The sequence below is a fragment of the Gobio gobio genome (assembly GCF_949357685.1).
Source record: "Gobio gobio genome assembly, chromosome: 23".
NCBI classification, from domain to species: domain Eukaryota; kingdom Metazoa; phylum Chordata; class Actinopteri; order Cypriniformes; family Gobionidae; genus Gobio; species Gobio gobio.
Genome location: NC_137119.1, coordinates 30,927,316 through 30,949,679, shown reverse-complemented (window position 1 = coordinate 30,949,679; position 22,364 = coordinate 30,927,316). Strand labels below are relative to the sequence as shown.

The 22,364-nt window shown below is 40.3% G+C and overlaps 1 protein-coding gene across 3 annotated transcripts; it reads left to right on the top strand.

The window, feature by feature from the left end:
• The first annotated feature begins 602 nt into the window (after nt 1-602).
• On the top strand, nt 603-15,818 carry LOC307119687 (uncharacterized protein). Of its 3 annotated transcripts, none has more exons than XM_079806112.1 (4): nt 603-712; nt 798-912; nt 1,001-1,075; nt 1,205-1,733. In XM_079806112.1, exons 1-4 carry the CDS (start codon nt 640-642, stop codon nt 1,311-1,313), a joined length of 372 nt encoding a protein of 123 aa, XP_079662238.1. In that variant the 5' UTR covers nt 603-639; the 3' UTR covers nt 1,314-1,733. The 3 variants fall into 3 exon arrangements, with proteins under 3 accessions (XP_079662238.1, XP_079662240.1, XP_079662239.1); XM_079806114.1 differs by lacking the exon at nt 1,205-1,733 and adding an exon at nt 15,297-15,420 and having other exon boundaries at nt 607-712; XM_079806113.1 differs by lacking the exons at nt 603-712; nt 798-912; nt 1,001-1,075; nt 1,205-1,733 and adding exons at nt 14,694-14,803; nt 14,883-15,009; nt 15,098-15,172; nt 15,297-15,818.
• Nucleotides 15,819-22,364: the final 6,546 nt, after the last annotated feature.

Sequence of the window (22,364 nt, the reverse complement as noted above, 5' to 3'; positions counted from 1 at the left end):
AAAGTACACACCCCCCCACTTCCGTCAACCCCCCCGCCCACGAACCGGTGCGGGTTAAGAAGTTAAGTTCACTTGTAGTACAGATGCAGTAAAAATGAGAAACGTAGTTGTGCACTTAAAGTTTACTACTGTTACACTTATAGTACACTTAAATGTATACTTTTATATACTAAAAGTGGGCCAATTTAGTCCCAGCCCGCAGTATTGAAATAGTATACTTACAAGTTTACCACTATTACACATTGATATTAGTAAACTACATAAAATATACTTAAAAATATACTTGAACATTACTTAAGTATACTTCATAAAATGAACTTGAAGTATACTTCTTTTTCGTAAGGGAAATTAAGTATAATCAAATTGTTCTTCTAACGGAGATTCCCCATCTACATATATTAATTTAGCAGATGACTTTTACACCTACCATGATGAAAGGGAAACTAAACTACTAGGAAAGTCAGATATATTGAAGACCAACGATGAAATCATCTACAAAAATAAATGTGTCCGCAAATAGACAGGATGTAGCCCATGCAGTTGAAGTTCCGCTGTATTGACTATTTAAGGGGAACTAGCAAGAGTCTTGAATATATTCTCTCAGACAGAAGAAGTGAGAGCTGAAGATCGACTGTGACGATGGAGACACAAAGGATCCTCATGAGGAGTTTGGCTGTTGTGTTTTTTGCATCTGTGATCTGGACTATAACAGGTAAAGTGCTTTGAAATGTTTGTATATTGTTCTATCTGATGGAATGATGCAGAATATTGAGGTTTACTTTGTTCTTCACTCTCAGCTGCTGATCAGAAGGTGAACACATGCTGTACTGCCGTCTCCAGAGCAGAGCTGAATGAAACTATCATCAGTGTCAGGAGACAAGTCAAAAATCCTCCATGTGTGATGGCCATCATGTAAGAATCTCAGTTTCTCTCTAAGGAAAATATGCACAATTGCAGATTGTTTATTTCAGTGTTTTCAAATGTTCACTCTCTTTGACAGCATTGAGACTGAACGAGGAGAGTTCTGCTGTGATCCTAGCAATCCACGGGTGCAGAAGAAAGTTAAACAGTTTGTGTAAGTTAAACCCAATAATTAAAGCACACACAAAAAAATAAACAACATAGAAATCTTATAAAGTATTCACATTGTTAAATATTTATCGCAATCTTGTATTAACAATTTTTGTTTTGTTTTGTTTTACAGCAGATCTCTAATAAACAAACGCCTGACTTCCACGCCACCACCAACAATGTCATCTATTAGTGATGTCACTCATGTGGAAGGATCTGCCCAATCAGCTGACAGCTCATGAATCATGAATGTCTAAAAGTAACTCATAGTGAGAACACATAGTAGTAGTTCATTATTTTTATATTTTAAGACATTTCACTGTTGTATTTTGAAAATATTTCAAGTGACGGTTAATAGATTATGCATATTTATATTTAAAAAGGATGTTGTTGAATACATATGATGTAGTGCAATTTGACAATGACAGTTCTCAATTTATTAAAACAAAATTCTAGTGAAACTGTTTTAGAACAAATGTTTTATAAATAAATTATTAGCTTATATATTATATTTCACATTGAAATATATTTCACTCAGTGTACTGGTAATAGACTTGTGTCATTAACTCCTGTGTCAAGAAGGATGACGCAAGTCTGAGTGAATTTCAGACTGATTTGTACGAGTGCAATCTGAAACTACAAATAAACTATGATCAGAAACTACTGGTTTTGCGTGTGGTTGATGTTTATGAATGTGTGCAAGAGGTCCTCTGTCAGGAACGAAGACACCTTTTCTCCTTGGCATCTTTATTTACTCTGGGGAACCTCCATAGGGTCTTTCAGGGTCTTAAGAACATGGCAGCAGTTAATATTGCTCCTGCTGCTCGCAAGCACGTTCAGGTCGCACCGTCGCAGGTAGCAGTTTAACATCGCTTTCAAATAACCACAATTCTTTTTACACCAGATGCAATAGCAGATTATAGCATTCAAGTGGAAACAAATATTTCTACTTTAAAACCTGGTGACTCTGCTCTCACCATAAGTATAGAGGAGGTTGTGTGAGCTCTCAAGAAGACCAAAGTTAAATCTGGACCAGGGCCGGATACTGTCTGAGGCCAAGACTTAAAACATTGTGAGGAGCAGTTAGCAGGTGTGTTTCAGACACTGTTTCAGAACTCCCTGGCCAGCTGTGGAAACATTCCACCGTTATTCCGATACCAAAAAAAAAGAGTTTCATCAATGCCTTAAACGACCTGAGGCCCATTGCTCTCACCACTCTTTTAATGAAGGCAATGGAGAGGATTATTAAAAACTACATCACTAAAGTAACTGATTTGCAGTTGGACCCACTTCAGTTGCCTATCGCACAGGCAGAGGGGTGGATGATGCAAAAGTGTTTATCACAGATATTGTCCATAAGTATCTCCTAATACCACAGCTAGATTTTTGTTTGCCGATTTTTCTTTGGCATTCAATACGCTACAGCCACATATTCTTGCTGAGAAACTTATCAGTCGTTTTCATTTGGAGGACCAGCTGATTTTTTGGATAACTGACTTTCTGACCAATAGGTCTCAGAGAGTGCTGGTCAACAACATCTTTTCTGAACTCCTTTATACTTCAACTGTCTCTCCACAGGGCTGTGTCCTTTCCCCGCTGCTCTTCATTCTGTATACTGATGATTGTAGGTGCACCCAATCTAATATTAGTCTAATTAAGTTTGCAAAATGACACCGTCTTACTGTCTCTGCTATCAGGCCCTCAACAGCCTCATGGCCCAGCTCTTCAGGAATTTGTGGAGTGGTGTGACAACTCTCGTTTGGAACTTAACGTAAATAAAACGAAAGAGATGGTTGTAACCTTTTCTAATAAGCAGAGGCAGATGGCTAGGCAGTCACCACTGTTATTCACGGGAAGCCTATAGAGATTGTCGAAGAATACAAGTACCTGGGAACAATTTTTGACAAAAATTCACTTCTAATACAGATGAGATATTGAGGAAATGCCAAAAGCGGCAGTATATTTTAAAGGATTAGTTCACTTCAAAATGAAAATTTCCTGATATTTTACTCACCCCATCTCATCCAAGATGTTCATGTCTTTCTTTCTTCAGTCGAAAAGAAATGACGTTTTTTGAGGAAAATATTCCAGGATTTTTCTCCCCATCATCCATTGCAACCAAAATGTTGAAGGTCCAAATCAATGCAGATTCAAAGGGCTTCAGAGGCTCTGCACGGTCCTAAACGAGGAATAGGGTATTATCAACAATGGAAGTCAATGTGAAACGAAACTGTTTGGTTATTAACATTTTTCCAAATATTTTGTTTTTTGTTCAGCTGAAGAAAAAAAATGCATACATGTTTGGAACAACATCAGGGTGAGCAAAGGATGACATAATTTTCAAGGTGGGGTTGATTATCTCTTTACTGATGGTGATTCCATTACTGTAGATTTGGTTTAGCATGGTTTTGTTTTCTTTGATGGAGCCCTTATAAAGATCAAGATCGTCTTGTTTTCACACATACTGTATACAGTATGCATTGTGCAAGTGAGATTTCCGTCTCTGTCTCTTTTTCAGATTGTCGGCCCACTAGAGTTGGACTGACCTGCTGTAAGGAGGTGTCGAAGGGAAGAATCCCTCCTGATGTTAAACTGATTGGATGATGCTTATGCATTCATAAGAAAAACTCATCTCATGTTTTCTCCAGGTCTGAAGGAGATAGAGGAATGAGCCAATGGAGCCCTGAAGATGCCGCAAATCTATCTATCAATCCATCTTTGTATAAAAAGAGAATTATGTAAGTTTATTTAAGCAAAAAAGCACCATTAAATACCCTTTTAGCTTATGTTAATGTTTCATTTAACAATGTTTCACTTAATTGCTTTGCTTTATCTTCTTTAAAATTAAAATGCACTTTATGTGTGTGTGTGTGTGTGTTTACTTTCACACAAACATCCAGCCTTTGCTCTGTAACAGTTTGGACTGTAATCATTGAAAAGCTGAATCATTAAAGAAATAGTTCACCCAAATTATGTCATTATTTACTCATCCTTGTGTCATTACAAGTGACATCAGTTTTACTTTCTCTCTTCTGTGGGATGATACTATTGCTTTTGAGTACTTTTAAAGGGTTGAAAGATTTAGTCCCCCAATGACTGTAATTGAATGGAAAAAAGAGATCAGCATACAGATATTTTGAAAGATATAAGAACATTTCCGTTTTTGGGTGAAATATTTATCTTCCTACTATTGTTACAGTAAGAGAATGTGTGCCATCTAGTGGAGAACAGCAACTAATCACAGAGTAGGTCATGCAATTTCCAGAACTGGTTATGGTCTAGGGAGGTTGAACTCCCACCCCTCACTGTGAAGTTAATTAGGTTTGTCTGGAAAACAAAGAGTTTGACTTTCTTATTAATTTCTCATTATGTCTTGGAAAGTTTTTCATTCATAAGTGCAGATGGTTTAAATCTAAACCCAACTTTAGATTTAAACAAACCAGTGGATGAATGAGGTTAAACTCTTTTACATATCTATACAATTTGTTAAAAACCAGAAAGCCTTCAAATTGATTTCTATTTTTGATGCATATAAATTACTCTAAAAAGCCCCTTTTGATTTAAATGTGTAGGTTTTATGATTTGTTTTTTAATGATTTGTTTGTTTGTTTTATTGTGATTTTTCCTTTTTGTTACTGGCTATGCTCAACTGAAGGCTAAACAAATGTTGTTATTCAGAGATTTTATTTTGTACCTTGTTTGTTTGTTTGTATGTGGAAGCATAATTAAAAAAATAAATAATCATTAAAGTGTCAACCCGTGTTTTCTTGGCTAGCAACTAAACAAATGAATGTGGGGCAAAACATATCAAAGACAAAAGCAGATATAAACATAAAAGTAACACATTTGCATAGTGTAGGCCTAGGTATATGTGATACACCCTTATGTGGTAACTCTGATTCTATGATCCTGTTTTCCAGGGCTATCATCTAGGAGAGCTGAGAATAGTGAACCCCGGTCAAAAAATCATTTGTTACTCCAGTTTCGCTATTTGAAACATGTAACATATACACACATCCCCAATCAAGACGTTCAAAAATTGGGAAGTTATATTATATTAATGTAATATGGGCTGCAAATAGGCGTATCTAAAAGTCTTATTAATGACAGCTCCTCAAATGTTTTCTTTTTTTTCTTTAAATAGCCTACTTTAGCAGTCATGTGACATTGTACTTTAATAGGCCTATATCATAATTCTCAGTGTCATGAAAGCTCCCATGGCATTCAATTTTCATTTTATGAGGTTTTTCAACATTATTATGAGTTCCCCTAGCCTGAATATTGTCCCCAAGTGGCTAGAAATGTTGATCAGTGTAAACCGAGTTCTGGCTGTCTTTCTCTGCCTTTGAGAAAATGACAGCTCAAATGAGGTGATCTTGAATTTTGACATCATAACAGGAACGGTTACCTCCCTTTCCTCCACCAAGAGAATTTGGCACGCCCATGCGAGCGCCATATTTGTTTGTCCACGAGAGATCATGGCTTGTGAACGAGTGAATGCTGGCAGTTTCTCAGTGTTTGGATGTACAAATGAAAACAGAAGTCTTTTGTCAGTTCCTTCTGATCTGTGATCAGTGATTTCTGATGTGTAGCTACTTATTCAAGTTCACACAGAACTTTATTATTCGTTCACACGTTGCGGCTACTCTCTCTCCCGACAGAATGGTGTTTTCGTGTTTTCTATCTTGTGAGTCAGTGTTTTTGTACGTCCTCGTCGCGTCTATCTGTTCTAAAATGTGCATACAGTCGTGAGTTTCTGCTCAACATCGGCAGAGCCACATCTTTAGAGATAAACCTCACGCACGCCGAAGCTCGGGCTGCACTGACCGGTCGGCCTTCAACATCACCGACCCCCAGTACTGCATCTGGCCCACAGCGGAGGCACCATACGTGGCGCGGGATTAAGCAGAAGGGGGTAAGCATGAGGGTCTCCGGGCTAGGCTAGCCAGCTATCCCCACAATAAACTGGATTACATTCGATTACTGCACTGTTGTGTCTTTGTTTGCGCTGTGTACTCAATGCGCGTCACTGAAGCTTTTCATATGATAGGAAAATATCTACACTTACTCATAACTCAAGATTCAAGATTCAAGATTCAAGAGTTTTATTTGTCACATACACAGTTATATACACAATATACAACTGGCAGTGAAATGTAAACAGGTCCGCTCCATGGACAGTGCAAATAACAGTTACAAGAAATTAAAATAGAAATAGAATAAAATTAGAATAAAAAGTATTAACATAAGTAGAATTATAAATAAATCAAGTAAAAGATAAAAATAGGAAATAAGATAAAAATAAAAATATAAAAAATATGTGGATATGATAAGTGAGATAAACTGTAGACTTAAAAATAAGTGGTTAACATAAAATATAATATGTATATATAAAAGAAGTATAATGTGCAAGGTTTATTACAGGTTGTTACGCAGTAACAATAGGAACGTAAAGTGCAGTGCAATTGCAGTATGTGGATGTTAATGTTAAAAAACTGTATGTTTATGCGTGTGCGGGGTGAAGTGAAGTCACGTGACTGAGTTCAGGAGTCTGATGGCCTGGGGGAAGAAACTCCTCCTGAGTCTTTCAGTCTTTGCCATCAGGCTACGGAAGCGCTTACCAGATGGCAGCAGGGTGAAGTGAGAGTTTGCAGGGTGATTAATGTCTCTGATGATTTTAGTAGCTCTACCTCTGCAGCGTTTGGTGTAGATGTCCTGCAGAGACGGGAGAGCTGAGCCTGAGATGCGCTCGGATAAGCGCACCACTCTTTGCAGGGCTTTGCAGTCGTGACTGGTGCTGTTCCCGTACCACGCTGTGATGCACTGAGTCAGGACACTTTCTATCGCCCCTCGATAGAAAGTTTTCAGGATGGCTGGTGAAACCCTGAATTTCCTCAGCTGGCGCAGGTGGTACAGTCTTTGCCTGGCTTTTTTCACCTGTGTCTGGATGTGTGTAGTCCAGGTCAGATCCTCGGAGATGTTCACACCCAGGTATTTGAAGCTGCTCACTCTCTCTACCGGTGTCCCGCTGATCATGAGAGGGGAGTATGACCGATGCTGTCTCTTCCTGAAGTCCACAATCAGTTCTTTGGTCTTGTTAACATTCAGAGAGAGACAGTTGTCCTGGCACCATGATGTCAGTTGCTCCACTTCGTCCAAGTATGCCGTCTCATTGTTGTTGGAGATGAGACCCAGGACAACAGTATCATCAGCAAACTTGATGATCGAGGTGGAGCTGTGTGTGGACAAACAGTCATGGGTGTAGAGAGAGTAGAGCAGGGGACTCAGCACACAGCCCTGTGGAGCTCCAACACTCAGGGTGATGGAGGTGGAGGTGAACTGGCCTACTCTCACCGCCTGGGGTCTGCCAGTGAGGAAATCTTCAATCCAGAGGCAGAGAGAAGAATTCAGGCCTAGATCCAGGAGTTTGTGTGTTAGCTTAATGGGAACTATGGTGTTAAAGGCTGAGCTATAGTCAATAAATAGCAGCCTGACATAGTTCCCACTTTTGCTGTCGATGTGAGTGAGGCAGGAGTGAAGGACGTGAGAAATGGCATCTTCAGTCGATCTATTGGGACGATAGGCAAACTGAAGAGGGTCCAAAGTGTCAGGAATGGAGGAGCAAATGTTGTTTTTAATGAGTCTCTCAAAGACCTTCATGACTAAAGATGTGAGAGCCACTGGACGATAGTCATTTAGGCAAGAGGGTTTACTGATCTTAGGTACAGGGATGATGGAGGATCGTTTGAAGGAGGTGGGGACAACAGATGTAGCAAGGGACTCGTTGAATATGGATGTAAAGAGCCCTGCGAGCTGATCAGCACAGGACCGCAGAACACGACCTGAAATACCATCCGGCCCAGCAGCTTTCCTGACATCCACACGTTTGAGTGCCCTCCGAACCTCGTCCTCCGAGACAGAGATCACGTGACCGTTGCTGCTCTGAGGGACTCTCTCTGACGCGTCACTCGCCGGAGTCGCGCTGCCGCGATTACCATCAAAGCGAGCGTAGAAAGAGTTTAACTCGTTCACCAGCAACGGATCAGCTCTCACCTCTGCAGAGGATTTAGTTCCAAAAGCACAGATGGTCCTCAGTCCCTGCCACATCCGCCGGGAGTCGTTGAGTTGGAAATGAGATTCCACTCGGTCTTTATAGCGGAGTTTTGCGGCTTTAACGGCGCGCCGGAGGGCGTAACATGAAGCTTTGTACTCCCTCATATCCCCCGTTAGGAGACCGGCATTGTAAGCGGTGGTGCGCGAGTTTACTGCAGTGCGAATTGAACTGTCCACCCACGGTTTCTGATTAGGGAAGGACGTTATAGTTATTGTTTGTGTGGCTTGCTCTGTCAGTGTGTTAATAAAGCAGAGCGCTACTTCTGTGAACTCGCTGACGTCTTCAGAACTCGCGCGGAACATGTCCCAGTCGACGTCATCAAGAGCTGCCTGTAGCGTGATCTCTGAATGGGATGACCAGCGTTTGACTTCCCTCCTCACCGGGGGCTCTTGAACGAGCCTTTGTTTATATTCCGGTGTGAGGAAAATGGCGGCATGGTCCGATTTGCCAAAAGCTGGCTGTGAACGAGCTTTGTAGGCGTTCTTAAACGGAGAGTAGCAATGATCCAGTGTGTTTGCTCCTCGTGTGGGACAGGAGACATGCTGGTGAAAGTTTGGCAATACTTTCTCAAACTCGTGCATCTCAACAGCTGTAATGGGACATTACATGTGTTACAAAAGTTGGTAGAACAAGGAGGAAGACGGGCTCAGCGTGACTGGGACTCGTGTTTATTAAAAACTCTCAGATAAAAACAAAATAAACTAATAAGCGCTCTCACAACTCAGTAGTTACAATATAACTTTGTTAGCAATCGCTCCGTCTCTGGTCCATTAGTGATGTCTGGTTCGCGAACGAATCATTCTTTTGAACCGGTTCTTTTTAGTGAACCGGTCAAACCAGTTCACCAAATCGGACTGAATCGTTCTAAACGGTTCGCGTCTCGAGTCAGCGCTGATCCATAATTTACTAAAGTTACTAACTTTCTGACATGAGTGACAGCCCCTCCGACTAGAAATAAACTAATAACCTGAAGTATATGCTAGTAACTACAACAGTTCACTGAACTGAGACGTGCTGAGAGAACTGATGAGAAGTGAACTCAGGTCCATCCGTCTCTCTGGCAGCAGGCTCGTGCCTCGTAGACCTCGTTAAACCACGCCCCCTCCGCTACAAGATCTAATACTCATTTCAAATGCAAAGATGTCAGCCAATCACAACAGTGGGCGTTTTTATTGAAGTCTCACAGCAGACACGCCCCTTGAAACAGGGCATTCAGCCAGAGGGCAAACATCAGTATAGAAAAAATGCCTTTTATTTCTAAATTATGACATTTTATGATGTAAAAATCATACTAACAATATAAGTACACCTCAGCATACATTATAAAATAAAAAAATCCATGCCATGGGACCTTTAAAAAACGTAATAACATGGTAAGCTACTTTTAGTGTTTTAGTGTTTTTCAGATCAGGCTTGGTCTACCCAGTCTACGTTCACCAACCGATAAACACTTCACAGTGTGTTCTATGGAGATGCTGTGGCCTGTAGCGCAGATACAACAGCACATTTCTCCCACTAGTGGTTCATTGTGGTAAAGTGCTACAGTAAGTGTGGTTATAAATCACCATCATGACTGACAGCAATGAATGATGAATTTACGATACCATATGGGCTATCAAAAAGAAAACAATATCAGAGCTGAGAGATAAAGACAACAGAGGCCTATTGCACAAAACTAGGATAAGGGATTAAGCCGGGATATCTTGGTGATCCTGGCTCAATTTATCCGTGATCCGGTTGCACTAAAGCTGGATAGGGTGGCAGTTGGATGTTATGGTATAAATTACCATGGAGATTTATTCTGTGGAGCTAGCCTGCTCCAGACCAGGCTAAATTCCAGGATCTATTTAATCTCATCCCTTATGTCAGTCAGCAGTCACCACAAACGGAAACCAATAGTTATTCCACTGCCCACTACACATTGTTATCACATATAACTAGACCCACTGTCATTATTTAAACGTTTGTGATCATAATTTCAATAATTTTGGATAAATTATGATTTTTAGATGATGTTGCTATCATTAGATAATTTACGGTTTCCCATAGACTATAAGGCTATATATAAAAATGATAGAATATTAGGGCCACAGAGGAAAAAAAAGAAAAGTCACAGACTTCGAAAAATTACGTCATAAAATTGTAACCCGTTGTTTTAGAGGAAGACGGTTGTTAAAATGACAGCTGTGGGGCATTTCGTGGAATTGTTCTTCAGTATGGTTTCACAAACAAGGACATACTTAATCTTTTGGCACATCAGCGTCACATTGTCATAAGTATCAGGACTGTAAAAAGAATATACATCTTTTCCGCAGAAAGAACCAGCCTCATAAATGTATGACTTTTTCCTTCTTCCTCAGTGTGGCCCTAATACTCGGTCGTATAAAATACACATTCCATATAAATATAAAAACACAAAGTGTAACATTAGGTTCCTTTATTGAATAAGGATAAAACAAAGCAGGTAAACCATCAGCTCCTTTCGAAACTGAAGTCACACAGTCACACAATACAACAAAAGGATAAATACACATTCAAAGATAGAGATTATATATATATATAAATATATTTATATATAAAAAACACACCCCGCTTGTCTGCACACTGAAATAAATGCAGGACAAATCCATACACATCAACTGAACAGACAAATGAATGGAAGCAGTAGCCTCCCTGCAAGCTTGTATGACACACAGCACAAGTATACAGCACAAACATCATAAGAGGCCAAAAAAAAAAAAATCGGTGGACAGCATAAGAAGCAGAGTAAAACGGCTAAGATTAAACTGTACTACTGAGCGTAGTAATTATGTAAGCCTTTGATTATAATTTATCAAAGCCACAGTGTGATGGGGTTACTTTACACAATTTCACTCATATCTGTTGTCCATTTCAATTAAAAGTTTAACTGTTTCATAATCAGAGTGCAACTGTGTTTTTGGAGATGTGAATGAACTATTTGGATTGTAATTGTGATGTTTCAGCGGAGCGGTGAGTGTGTAATTGTGCACTACTTACGCATTCAGGAGGTCTGCAATACTTTTTCTCTTTGCTTTATCACTGTGGCGGTGTTGCCTTTCTTCTTAATTATGTCTTTTACCTCCTCGTATGCCTCCATGAGGATTTGTGCCTCCAACGGGGAAAAGTACGCCGCTCTAGTTGCCATGGTGAATCAGTGAATCTGTGATCGGTGGCGGGTCTATTTGAGTGAGCCGTGAGCGCGCACCTATCCAAGATTGGTTTAACCTGGCTTGATGAATCCGTGTCTGCTCATCCTGGCTTGGTCTTTGTGCAACCAATTAAGCCTGGATGCACTTGTTTTGGCTTCATTGAGCTCAGCTCAGTCATTTATCCTGGATGTCTTAATTCTACTTTTGTGCAACGGGCCTCAGGTGACGCCAAGATTAGATTTTTAAAGTTGCAGAATATTTCCTTTATATAGCATTGACTAAACTTGTTTTAACATTGTATGTGACAATTCAAAAACAATCTAATGTGTAAATGAGCATAAAAGATGTATTTATTATTCAAAAAATATTACTCAGTGGTGTATAAATAACTTCAGCCATTGTCCAATCGTCGTTAATAAAAAGGCTGATATTAGACCTGAACACTATTGTGAGTCCAGTCCTGGTGCCGGTCATTGGTTCTTGAACAACCTTTAAATAAGAACACAATTATACAGAAACATATTAATGGATATAACCAGTTTTTGTTCTGTGAATATCCAATTCATTTTATTATGTTTTAATATATTAATTAGTTTATATTTAGTTTAGTTTTTATATATTATATGGCCTTTCACTAGTGAATTTGTTCAAATCTGTCCATAAAGGATGACAGTGTCTTGCATTTCAGAAGAATTTAACAGCTATGGAGAATCTGAGTATGAGAATATTGTGAAATGGAAAAACTTGACCCACACCATCCCACCAACTAGCAAAACTCCCCAACAAACCTCTTAGGCAAACTAACAGAACACCAGCTCTTGCTTCCTTTTTTGCTTCATTTAAATGGACAACTGGTCAATGTAACAAGATAAAATCTATTTGAATCATAGAATAAAAAACACTTTTTGATACACTGACTTGTCAGCAACCCTTATGAAAAAGAAGTTTATTTGTGTTCTATTCTTTTAAACTAAAAAAATAAGAAATTATACTTTCAGTCTACTTTTTATATACTTCTCAGAAATATATTTAAAATTGCACTTAATTATACTTATACTGACAATTAAAAATAAAAAACGTATAGTGAAAAGTATACTTGGCTTATAGTGTTTAATCTTTTGATTGAGTAGCCTATTAAATATACCTTTTTTACATAGTTTACATTAAATACACAGAGACTAAATGACAAGACAAGTGACACATGTGAACAGTGATCAAACAATGAACCAATGACAGAACAAGACACAAGATCACATGAGGGCATGGGAGTCACATGACAAGACCAGGAAACAAGACAGTGAACATGACACTCAGAAACATAACAGTGAAAATGATAAACATAAAACATGAAACATGAACATGAACATGAACACCCTGTGACAGATCCCCCCCCTCTATGGGCAGCCCCAGACGCCCAAACATAACCAAAACACCAAAAACAGTCTTGAGGGGGTGGTCTTGGCAGAGGGATGGAGGGCCAGGCCCGTTCAGGGGCACCGGACGCAGACCCAGGCGCAACAAGGACGGGCCTGGGAGCGTGGGCAGACCTGGACCCTGAGGCGTGGGCGGACCTGGACCCTGAGGCGTGGGCGGACCTGGACCCTGTGGCGTGGGCAGACCTGGACCATGTGGTGTGGGATGCCATGGTGGATCAGGCAGATCAAGGGACCATAGCGGTAACGGCAGTTCAGGGGGCCACAGAGGCGTGGCCTTCGTGGCCTCAATGTACCCCCCCCCCCCCCCACATCAGTGTCCACATCAGTGGTTACACGATCAATATCAGACAAAGACACACGGCAAACATGAGGGCTTAAATACACAGAGACTAATGACAAGACAAGTGACACCTGTGACCAGTGATCAAACAATGAACCAATGACAGAACAAGACACAAGATCACATGAGGGCATGGGAGTCACATGACAAGACCAGGAAACAAGACTGTGAACATGACACTCAGGGTGCGTCTCAATCAGCTCCCTAGTTCAGTAGTTCGGGCACTGATCAGGGAGTCAGCCCATTGACTTATGTCTTGATCAGTGCCCTGACTACTAAACCAGGAGATGATTGTGAACATGATAGACTGAAAACATGAAACATGAACATGAACCAACACCAAAACACCCTGTGACAAGTCCACTGGTAGTGTACATAGGAATTAACTTAAAATGTACTGTACTCTTTCACTGACTGAATTTTCCATCTATCCATGTTTTCACTGTTATACGGTGGGGGGGGGGGGGTCAAAACACAGGTGAAGAAGAAGCTGAAACAAGTGATAGAAGATTGCTCATGCAAATGTAAAATAATGCGATCATCAAACATTAAACAGCATGTAAATCCAAACTGCCCTAATGTTACCAAATGAAATGTCGAACACATAAAGAGGAAATGACTGTGAAGCTTTGGTGGTGTTGATGGACACAATCTACTCCACCTGTGTTTTGATCATCGTTCTGAATCTGATCCGGACAAAGTCTTTGACAAAAAATGCGATTTTTGTTTAAAATGTTGCCTTTCTTTAACTTACCAACATTCAAGTGTTGATAAAAAGGATGTATGAAGTTAGTTAAAGTACAGTTAAAGGTATATTTCAAGTATAAAAAATAATATATTTGAACATAGTAGTATGCTGAAAGTGCAAAAATAATATATAAATAGTAAACTATAAGTAAAATATTATGTTCACTTGAAAACGTACAAGTATACTTGAGGTATAAAACTATTAAACTAGTAGTTTACTGAGAGTACACTTCAAATGTACTTTCATAAACTAAAAAATTGACTACTTGTATTAAGTTCACTTGTAGTACAGATGCAGTACAAATGAGAAACCTAGTTGTGCACTTAAAGTTTACTACTGTTACACTTATAGTACACTTAAATGTATACTTTTATATACTAAAAGTGGGCCAATTTAGTCCCAGCCCGCAGTATTGAAATAGTACACTTACAAGTTTACCACTATTACACATTGATATTAGTATACTTACTACATAAAATATACTTAAAAATATACTTGAATATTACTTAAGTATACTTCATAAAATCAACTTGAAGTATACTTCTTTTTCGTAAGGGAAATTAAGTATAATCAAATTGTTCTTCTAACGGAGATTCCCCATCTACATATATTAATTTAGCAGATGACTTTTACACCTACCATGATGAAAGGGAAACTAAACTACTAGGAAAGTCAGATATATTGAAGACCAACGATGAAATCATCTACAAAAATAAATGTGTCCGCAAATAGACAGGATGTAGCCCATGCAGTTGAAGTTCCGCTGTATTGACTATTTAAGGGGAACTAGCAAGAGTCTTGAATAAATTCTCTCAGACACAAGAAGTGAGAGTTGAAGATCGACTGTGACGATGGAGAAACAAAGGATCCTCATGAGGAGTTTGGCTGTTGTGTTTTTTGCATCTGTGATCTGGACTATAACAGGTAAAGTGCTTTGAAATGTTTGTATATTGTTCTATCTGATGGAACGATGCAGAATATTGAGGTTTACTTTGTTCTTCAGTCTCAGCACATCCTGAACATAAGGTGGGAAAAGGGTGCTGTATTGCCGTCTCCTCAGCAGATCTGAATGAACCAATCATCAGTGTCAGGAGACAATACGAAAATCCTCCATGTGTGATGGCCATCATGTAAGAATCTCAGTTTCTCTCTAAGGAAACTATGCAAAATTGCAGATTGTTTATTTCAGTGTTTTCAAATGTTCACTCTCTTTGACAGCATCGAGACTGAACGAGGAGAGTTCTGCTATGATCCTAGCAATCCACGGGTGCAGAAGAAAGTTATTCAGTTTGTGTAAGTTAAACCCAATAATTAAAGCACAACAAAAAAATAAACAACATAGAAATCTTATAAAGTGTTCACATTGTTAAATATTTATAGCAATCTTGTATTAACATTTTTTTGTTTTGTTTTATAGCAGAGCTCGAAGAAACAAAGCCTGACTTCCACACCAACAACATCATCTATTAGTGATGTCACTCATGTGGGAGGATCTGCCCAATCAGCTGACAGCTCATGAATCATGAATGTCTAAAAGTAACTCATAGTGAGAACACATAGTAGTAGTTCATTATTTTTATATTTTAAGAAATTTCACTGTTGTATTTTGAAAATATTTCAAGTGACGGTTAATGGATTATGCATTTTTATGTTTAAAAATGATGTTGTTGAATACATATGATGTAGTGCAATTTGACAGTGACAGTTCTCAATTTATTCAAACAAAATTCTAGTGAAACTTTTTTAGAACAAATGTGTTATAAATAAATGATTCATTTATATATTATATTTCACATTGAAATATATTTCACTCAGTGTACTGGTAATAGACTTGTGTCATTAACTCCTGTGTCAAGAAGGATGACGCAAGTCTGAGTGAATTTCAGACTGATTTGTACGAGTGCAATCTGAAACTACAAATAAACTATGATCAGAAACTACTGGTTTTGCGTGTGGTTGATGTTTATGAATGTGTGCAAGAGGTCCTCTGTCAGGAACGAAGACACCTTTTCTCCTTGGCATCTTTATTTACTCAGGGGAACCTCCGTAGGGTCAGCAGTGTCAGCAGTTAATATTGCTCCCACTGCTCGCAAGCACGTTCAGGTCGCACCGTCGCAGGTAGCAGTTTAACATCGCTTTCAAATGACCACAATTCTTTTTACACCAGATTCGAGACAGATAATAGCACTCAAGTGGAAACAATCATTTCTTACTTTAAAACCATAAGTATAGCGGAGGTTGTGCAAGCTCTCAAGACCAACGTTAAATCTGGACCAGGGCCGGATACTGTCTGAGGCCAAGCCTTAAAACATTGTGAGGAGCAGTTAGCAGGTGTGTTTCAGACACTGTTTCAGAACTCCCTGGCCAGTGGTGTTGTCCCTCAGCTGTGGAAACATTCCACCGTTATTCCGATACCAAGTTCCATCAATGCCTTAAACGACCTGAGGCCCATTGCTCTCACAACTCTTTTAATGAAGGCAATGGAGAGGATTATTAAAAACTACATCACTAAAGTAACTGATTTGCAGTTGGACCCACTTCACTTTGCCTATCGCACAGGCAGAGGGGTGGATGATGCAAAAGTGTTCATCAGACATATTGTCCATAAGTATCTTGAGTCTTCTAATACCACAGCTAGATTTTTGTTCGCCGATTTTCCTTTGGCATTCAATACGCTACAGCCACATATTCTTGCTGAGAAACTTATCAGTTGTTTTCATTTGGAGGACCAGCTGATTTTTTGGGTAACTGACTTTCTGACCAATAGGTCTCAGAGAGTGCTGGTCAACAACATCTTTTCTGAACTCCTTTATACTTCAACTGTCTCTCCACAGGGCTGTGTCCTTTCCCCGCTGCTCTTCATTCTGTGTACTGATGATTGTAGGTGCACCCAATCTAATATTAGTCTAATTAAGTTTGCCGATGACACCGTCTTACTGTCTCTGCTATCAGGCCCTCAACAGCCTCATGGCCCAGCTCTTCAGGAATTTGTGGAGTGGTGTGACAACTCTCGTTTGGAACTTAACGTAAATAAAACGAAAGAGATGGTTGTAACCTTTTCTAATAAGCAGAGGCAGATGGCTATGGCAGTCACCACTGTTATTCATGGGAAGCCTATAGAGATTGTCGAAGAATACAAGTACCGGGGAACAATTTTTGACAAAAATTCACTTCTAATATAGAGGAGCTATTGAGGAAATGCCAGCAGTGGCAGTATCTTTTAAAGGATTAGTTCACTTCAAAATTAAAATTTCCAGATATTTTACTCATTCATTTTGGGGTGGATTATCTCTTTAATGATGGTGAATCCATTACTGTAGATTGGGTTTAGCATGGTTTTGTTTCCTTTGATGGAGCCCTTATCAAGATCAAGATCGTCTTGTTTTCACACATACTGTATACAATATGCATTGTGCATGTATGTTAGAGATTTCAGTCTCTGTCTCTCTTTAAGATCGTCGGCCCACTAGAGTTGGAGTGACCTGCTGTAAGGAGGTGTCGAAGGGAAGAATCCCTCCTGATGTTAAACTGATTGGATACAGGCATCAGAATGCTCTGAGTCCGTGTGTGGATGCTGTAATGTAAGCTCTCTCTCTACACAGTGCAGTTTCACAGAGGTTTATATGCCTGAAATTGAGTTCATTTCAGTGATACTGTATATCTGTCCTGCAGATTACACAGATAAAAGTTGTTGAGTTGGATTCGACTCAGACTAATAGGTACGACCCTATATTAATATGACATCGTAAATTTGATGCTTATGCATTGATAAGAAAAACTCATCTCATGTTTTCTCCAGGTCTGAAGGAGATGAGGAATGAGCCAATGGATGCCTAGAAGATGCCGCAAATCTATCTATTTATCAATCCATCTTTCTATAAAAAGAGAATATATATTATGTATGTTTATTTAAGCAAAAAAGCACCATTAAATTATGTTAATGTTTCATTTAACAATGTTTCACTTAATTGCTTTGAAAAAAAAAAAAAAAAAAGAAACTGTTTACTTTCACACAAACATCCAGCCTTTGCTCTGTAACAGTTTGGAGTGTAATTATTGAAAAGCTGATTCATTAAAGAAATAGTTCAGCCAAATTATGTCATTATTTACTCATCCTTGTGTCATTACAAATCAGTATTACTTTCTCTCTTCTGTGGGATACTACATTTACATTTACATTTATGCATTTGGCAGACGCTTTTATCCAAAGCGACTTACATTGCATTCAAGGTACAAGTTCTTTACATTTTGTCAGTTCTTGCTTTCCCTGGGAATCGAACTTATGACCTTGGCGTTGTTAGCACCACGCTCTACTGTTTGAGCTACAGGAAAGATACTATATAGATACTATAATGATACCTTTGCTTTTGAGTACATTTAAAGGGTTGCAAGATTTAGTCCCCAATGACTGTAATGGAATGGAAAAAGGAGATCAGCATACAGATATTTTGACAGTTATAAGAGAATTTTCGTTTTTGGGTTAAATATTTTGCTTTCTACTATTGTTACAGCAAGAGAATGTGTGCCATCTAGTGGAGAACAGCAACTAATCCACAGAGTAGGCAATTTCCAGAACTGGTTATGGTCTAGGGCAGTCATTCCCAAACTGTGGTCCGTGAGGGTACTGCAGGTGGTCTGTGGAAAGGCAAAATAAAAGAAAAAAAATAATATATTATATAAATATGTATATTTTTTACCTTCATTTTACCAAGAAATTCCCATAAAAAAAATAAAAAGTAAAATGAAAATGTAGGCCTATATTGATATAACATTTGTATTAAATTGTCAAGTTATTGTGCGATTACTAAAATAGGCTAGTGGCGCTCGGCCGTAACGTTCAAGTTCAGTGCCGTTATGGATCGGTGGATAGCAACAGGTTCTCTGAAGAGAAAAGAGACAGAGGCAGAAGTTACAAAAAATGAAGAGATTGACAGTGATTCGGATCAGATGCATCTATGAGCCAGATTCATCATAAAAAAACTAAGAAAAGAAAGGTGAAGAGAAAATACTGCAAAAGCTATTTAGCATTAGGTTTCAGCTACACCGGCTACGAGGCACTGGCTAACGAGAGCATGAAACCATCAAATCTTCGCCGGCATTTGGAAACCAGGCATGGGGAATTTAAGTCCAAGCCAGTCGCGTTTTTCAAAAGCAAGCTCCAGGAATACCGCACAAGCAATTAAGTAATAGAATCGCCTTCTCAGGTAGCGCTACAGCTAAAGGAGTAGAAGTCTCGCACCGGGTGTCCCGAATCATAGTGAAAAAAGGGATGCCACATACACTCCGGTAGGAGGTGGTGCTATACCAGCAATTAAAGAGACTGTGTGTATCATGCTGGGTGAAAAAGCACGAAAGCAAATGGACTTGATTCCATTATCAGACAACACTGTGCAGCGCAGAATCGAGGAGATGGCCAGCAATGTGAACGACCAGCTAATATCGCGGATCAAAGCCAGTCGATCTTTTGCTCTTCAGCTGGACGAATCCACGGACATGGCGAACCTTGCCAACCTGCTCGCCTACGTAAGATATGAATACAATGGAGAAATAGAGGAGGAATTTCTCTTTTGTAAACCTTTGCAGACACGCACAACCGCAGAGGCACTTTTTGACATGTTGAACGGTTTCATCACAGAACATGGGATTGATTGGTCAAGATGTGTGGGAATAAGCACAGACGGGGCAGCAGCCATGGTAGGCCAACACAGTGGCCTTGTTAAACGTGTGCAAGCAGTTCCTCCGCAAGCAAAATCTATCCACTGCTGCATCCACAGAGAGGCTCTTGCAGCTAAAAGAATACCACCTGATCTCAAAACTGTTCTGGATGAAGCAGTAAAAACTGTCAATTTTATCAAGGCCCGCCCACTGAATTCCAGATTATTTTCAGTTTTATGTGATGAGATGGGCAGTGAGCACCGACCATTGCTGCTCCATACCGAGGTCTGGTGGCTGTCAAGAGGGAAGGTGCTTGCACAGCTTCACGAGTTGCGAGATGAGGTGAGACTGTTTCTTCTTGACACAAAGTTTGACCTTTCTGGTCGATTCAATGATGCAGACTGGCTTTGCAAGTTGGCATATCTGTCTGACATTTTTGAGCACTTGAATGGACTAAATAGGAGCCTACAGGGGAAGTCGGTTACTCTTTTTCATACGCAAGACAAAGTTGAAGCCGCAATTAAGAAGATGGGGATGTGGGCCAAGCTCGTGGAGGAGGCAAACTATGACTCATTTCCAAATCTTTCAGATTTTTTAGCCAGCTCAGACACACACCTTTCAAGTGCTGTGCAAGATGATATCAGACAGCACCTGCACCTGCTGAAAACTCAGATACGGATTTATTTCCCAACCCCCGACACAACAGCGAATTGGATAAGAAATCCGTTTGCCACCCTGGGTGACTACATCCTGACAAACCTCACCTCCAGAGAGCAAGACAGCCTGGCCGAACTGTCCTGTGACAGTGCTTTAAAAATTTACTTTTTTGAGAAATGCCTGCATGCTTTTTGGCTGAAAGTTGCCACAGAATACCCCGAGCTGTCCGACAAAGCCCTGAAGTGGCTTGTGCCTTTTCCAACAACTTACCTCTGTGAATCAGAATTTTCATCCCTGGTCATGTTGAAGACAAAATATCGGAACAGACTTAATATTGAATCAGATCTCAGATTGAGGCTGTCATCAATTGAACCTGACATCCAGAAATTGACGTCTGCAAAGCAACATCATCCATCACATTAGGTGAGCATTTATTTGGTTGTTTAATATAGGCCTATATTAGACAGATGATAAAAAAGTTTACTTTTTTTTATTTATTTTTTTTACCTGGAGTAGGCCTACTGTTTTCATTAAATGTGTTATCATTATCACATCACACACATAGCCTTTATAAGCAGTTTTATGAAACAAAATATTTATAAATGGAATGAATAAGACATGTTATTTTAATTTCCATTTAGTTTCTTGATCTCGTGTTTCTGAAATGTTTTTTTAAGAATGTTTTTTTCAGAAATGCCAAAGGTTTTGAAATGTTGACTATCCAAGTGTTCTTTTCCATTGCTATGGAAATAAGCCTGTTGTTCAAATTAACCTGATTATGCCCTCGGGCGCTTGAGTAAATAAATAAATTAAATATGTGGCAGCCGTTGTGTGCAGTAAACTTTCTTTTAATAAGCTTGAGTAAATAAATAAATTAAATATGTGGCAGCTGTTGTGTGCAGTAAACTTTCTTTTAACAAGCCTGTTGTACTGATGTGATGACTATCCATCCATCCATCCATCCATCCATCCATCTTCTTCCGCTTATCCGGGGCCGGGTCGCGGGGGCAGCAGTCTAAGCAGAGATGCCCAGACTTCCCTCTCCCTAGACACTTCCTCTAGCTCTTCCGGGGGGACACCGAGGCGTTCCAAGGCCAGCCGGGAGACATAGTCCCTCCAGCGTGTCCTTGGTCTTCCCCGGGGCCTCCTCCCGGTTGGACATGCCTGAAACACCTTCCCGGGAAGGCGTTCAGGAGGCATCCGGAACAGATGCCCGAGCCACCTCAGCTGTCCCCTCTCGATGTGGAGGAGCAGCGGCTCTACTCCGAGTTCCTCCCGAGTGACTGAGCTTCTCACCCTATCTCTAAGGGAGCGCCCAGCCACCCTGCGGAGAAAGCTCATTTCGGCCGCCTGTATCCGGGATCTTGTCCTTTCGGTCATGACCCAAAGCTCATGACCATAGGTGAGAGTAGGAACGTAGATTGACCGGTAAATCGAGAGCTTCGCCTTACGGCTTAGCTCTTTCTTCACCACGACAGACCGGTACATCGACCGCATTACTGCAGAAGCTGCACCGATCCGTCTGTCAATCTCCCGTTCCATCCTCCCCTCACTCGTGAACAAGACCCCTAGATACTTAAACTCCTCCACTTGGGGCAGGAACTCTCCACCAACCTGGAGTGGGCAAGCCACCCTTTTCCGACTGTGGTGACGGGTCAGACTAAGAGCAGTTCAAAAACCCCTTATGATGACAAAAAGAAGGAGGAACGTGACGTCGCCCGGTATGGCGCAGCCGGGGCCCCACCATGGAGCCAGGCCTGGGGTTGGGGCTCGTATGCGAGCGCCTGGTGGCCGGGCCTTCCCCCACGGGGTCTGGCCGGGCTCAGCCCGAAGGAGCGACGTGGGGACACCTTCCCGTGGGCCCACCACTCACGGGAGGGACCGTAAGGGGCCGGTGCAAAGCGAATCGGGCAGCAGTCGAAGGCGGGGGCCTAGACGACCCGATCCCTGGACACGGAAACTGGCTCTTGGGACATGTGATGACTAGTTATAGTTTTAGTGCTAGTAAGCCTATTTAGAGGTGCGGATTAATTCAGGTAGGACTGTGTGTAGACATATTTTATTATGAGGAGGTCCGCAAAATCTTTTGATTACAAATAGTGGTCCACACACAAAAAAAGTTTGAAAACCCCTGGTCTAGGGAGGTTGAACTCCCACCCCTCACTGTGAAGTT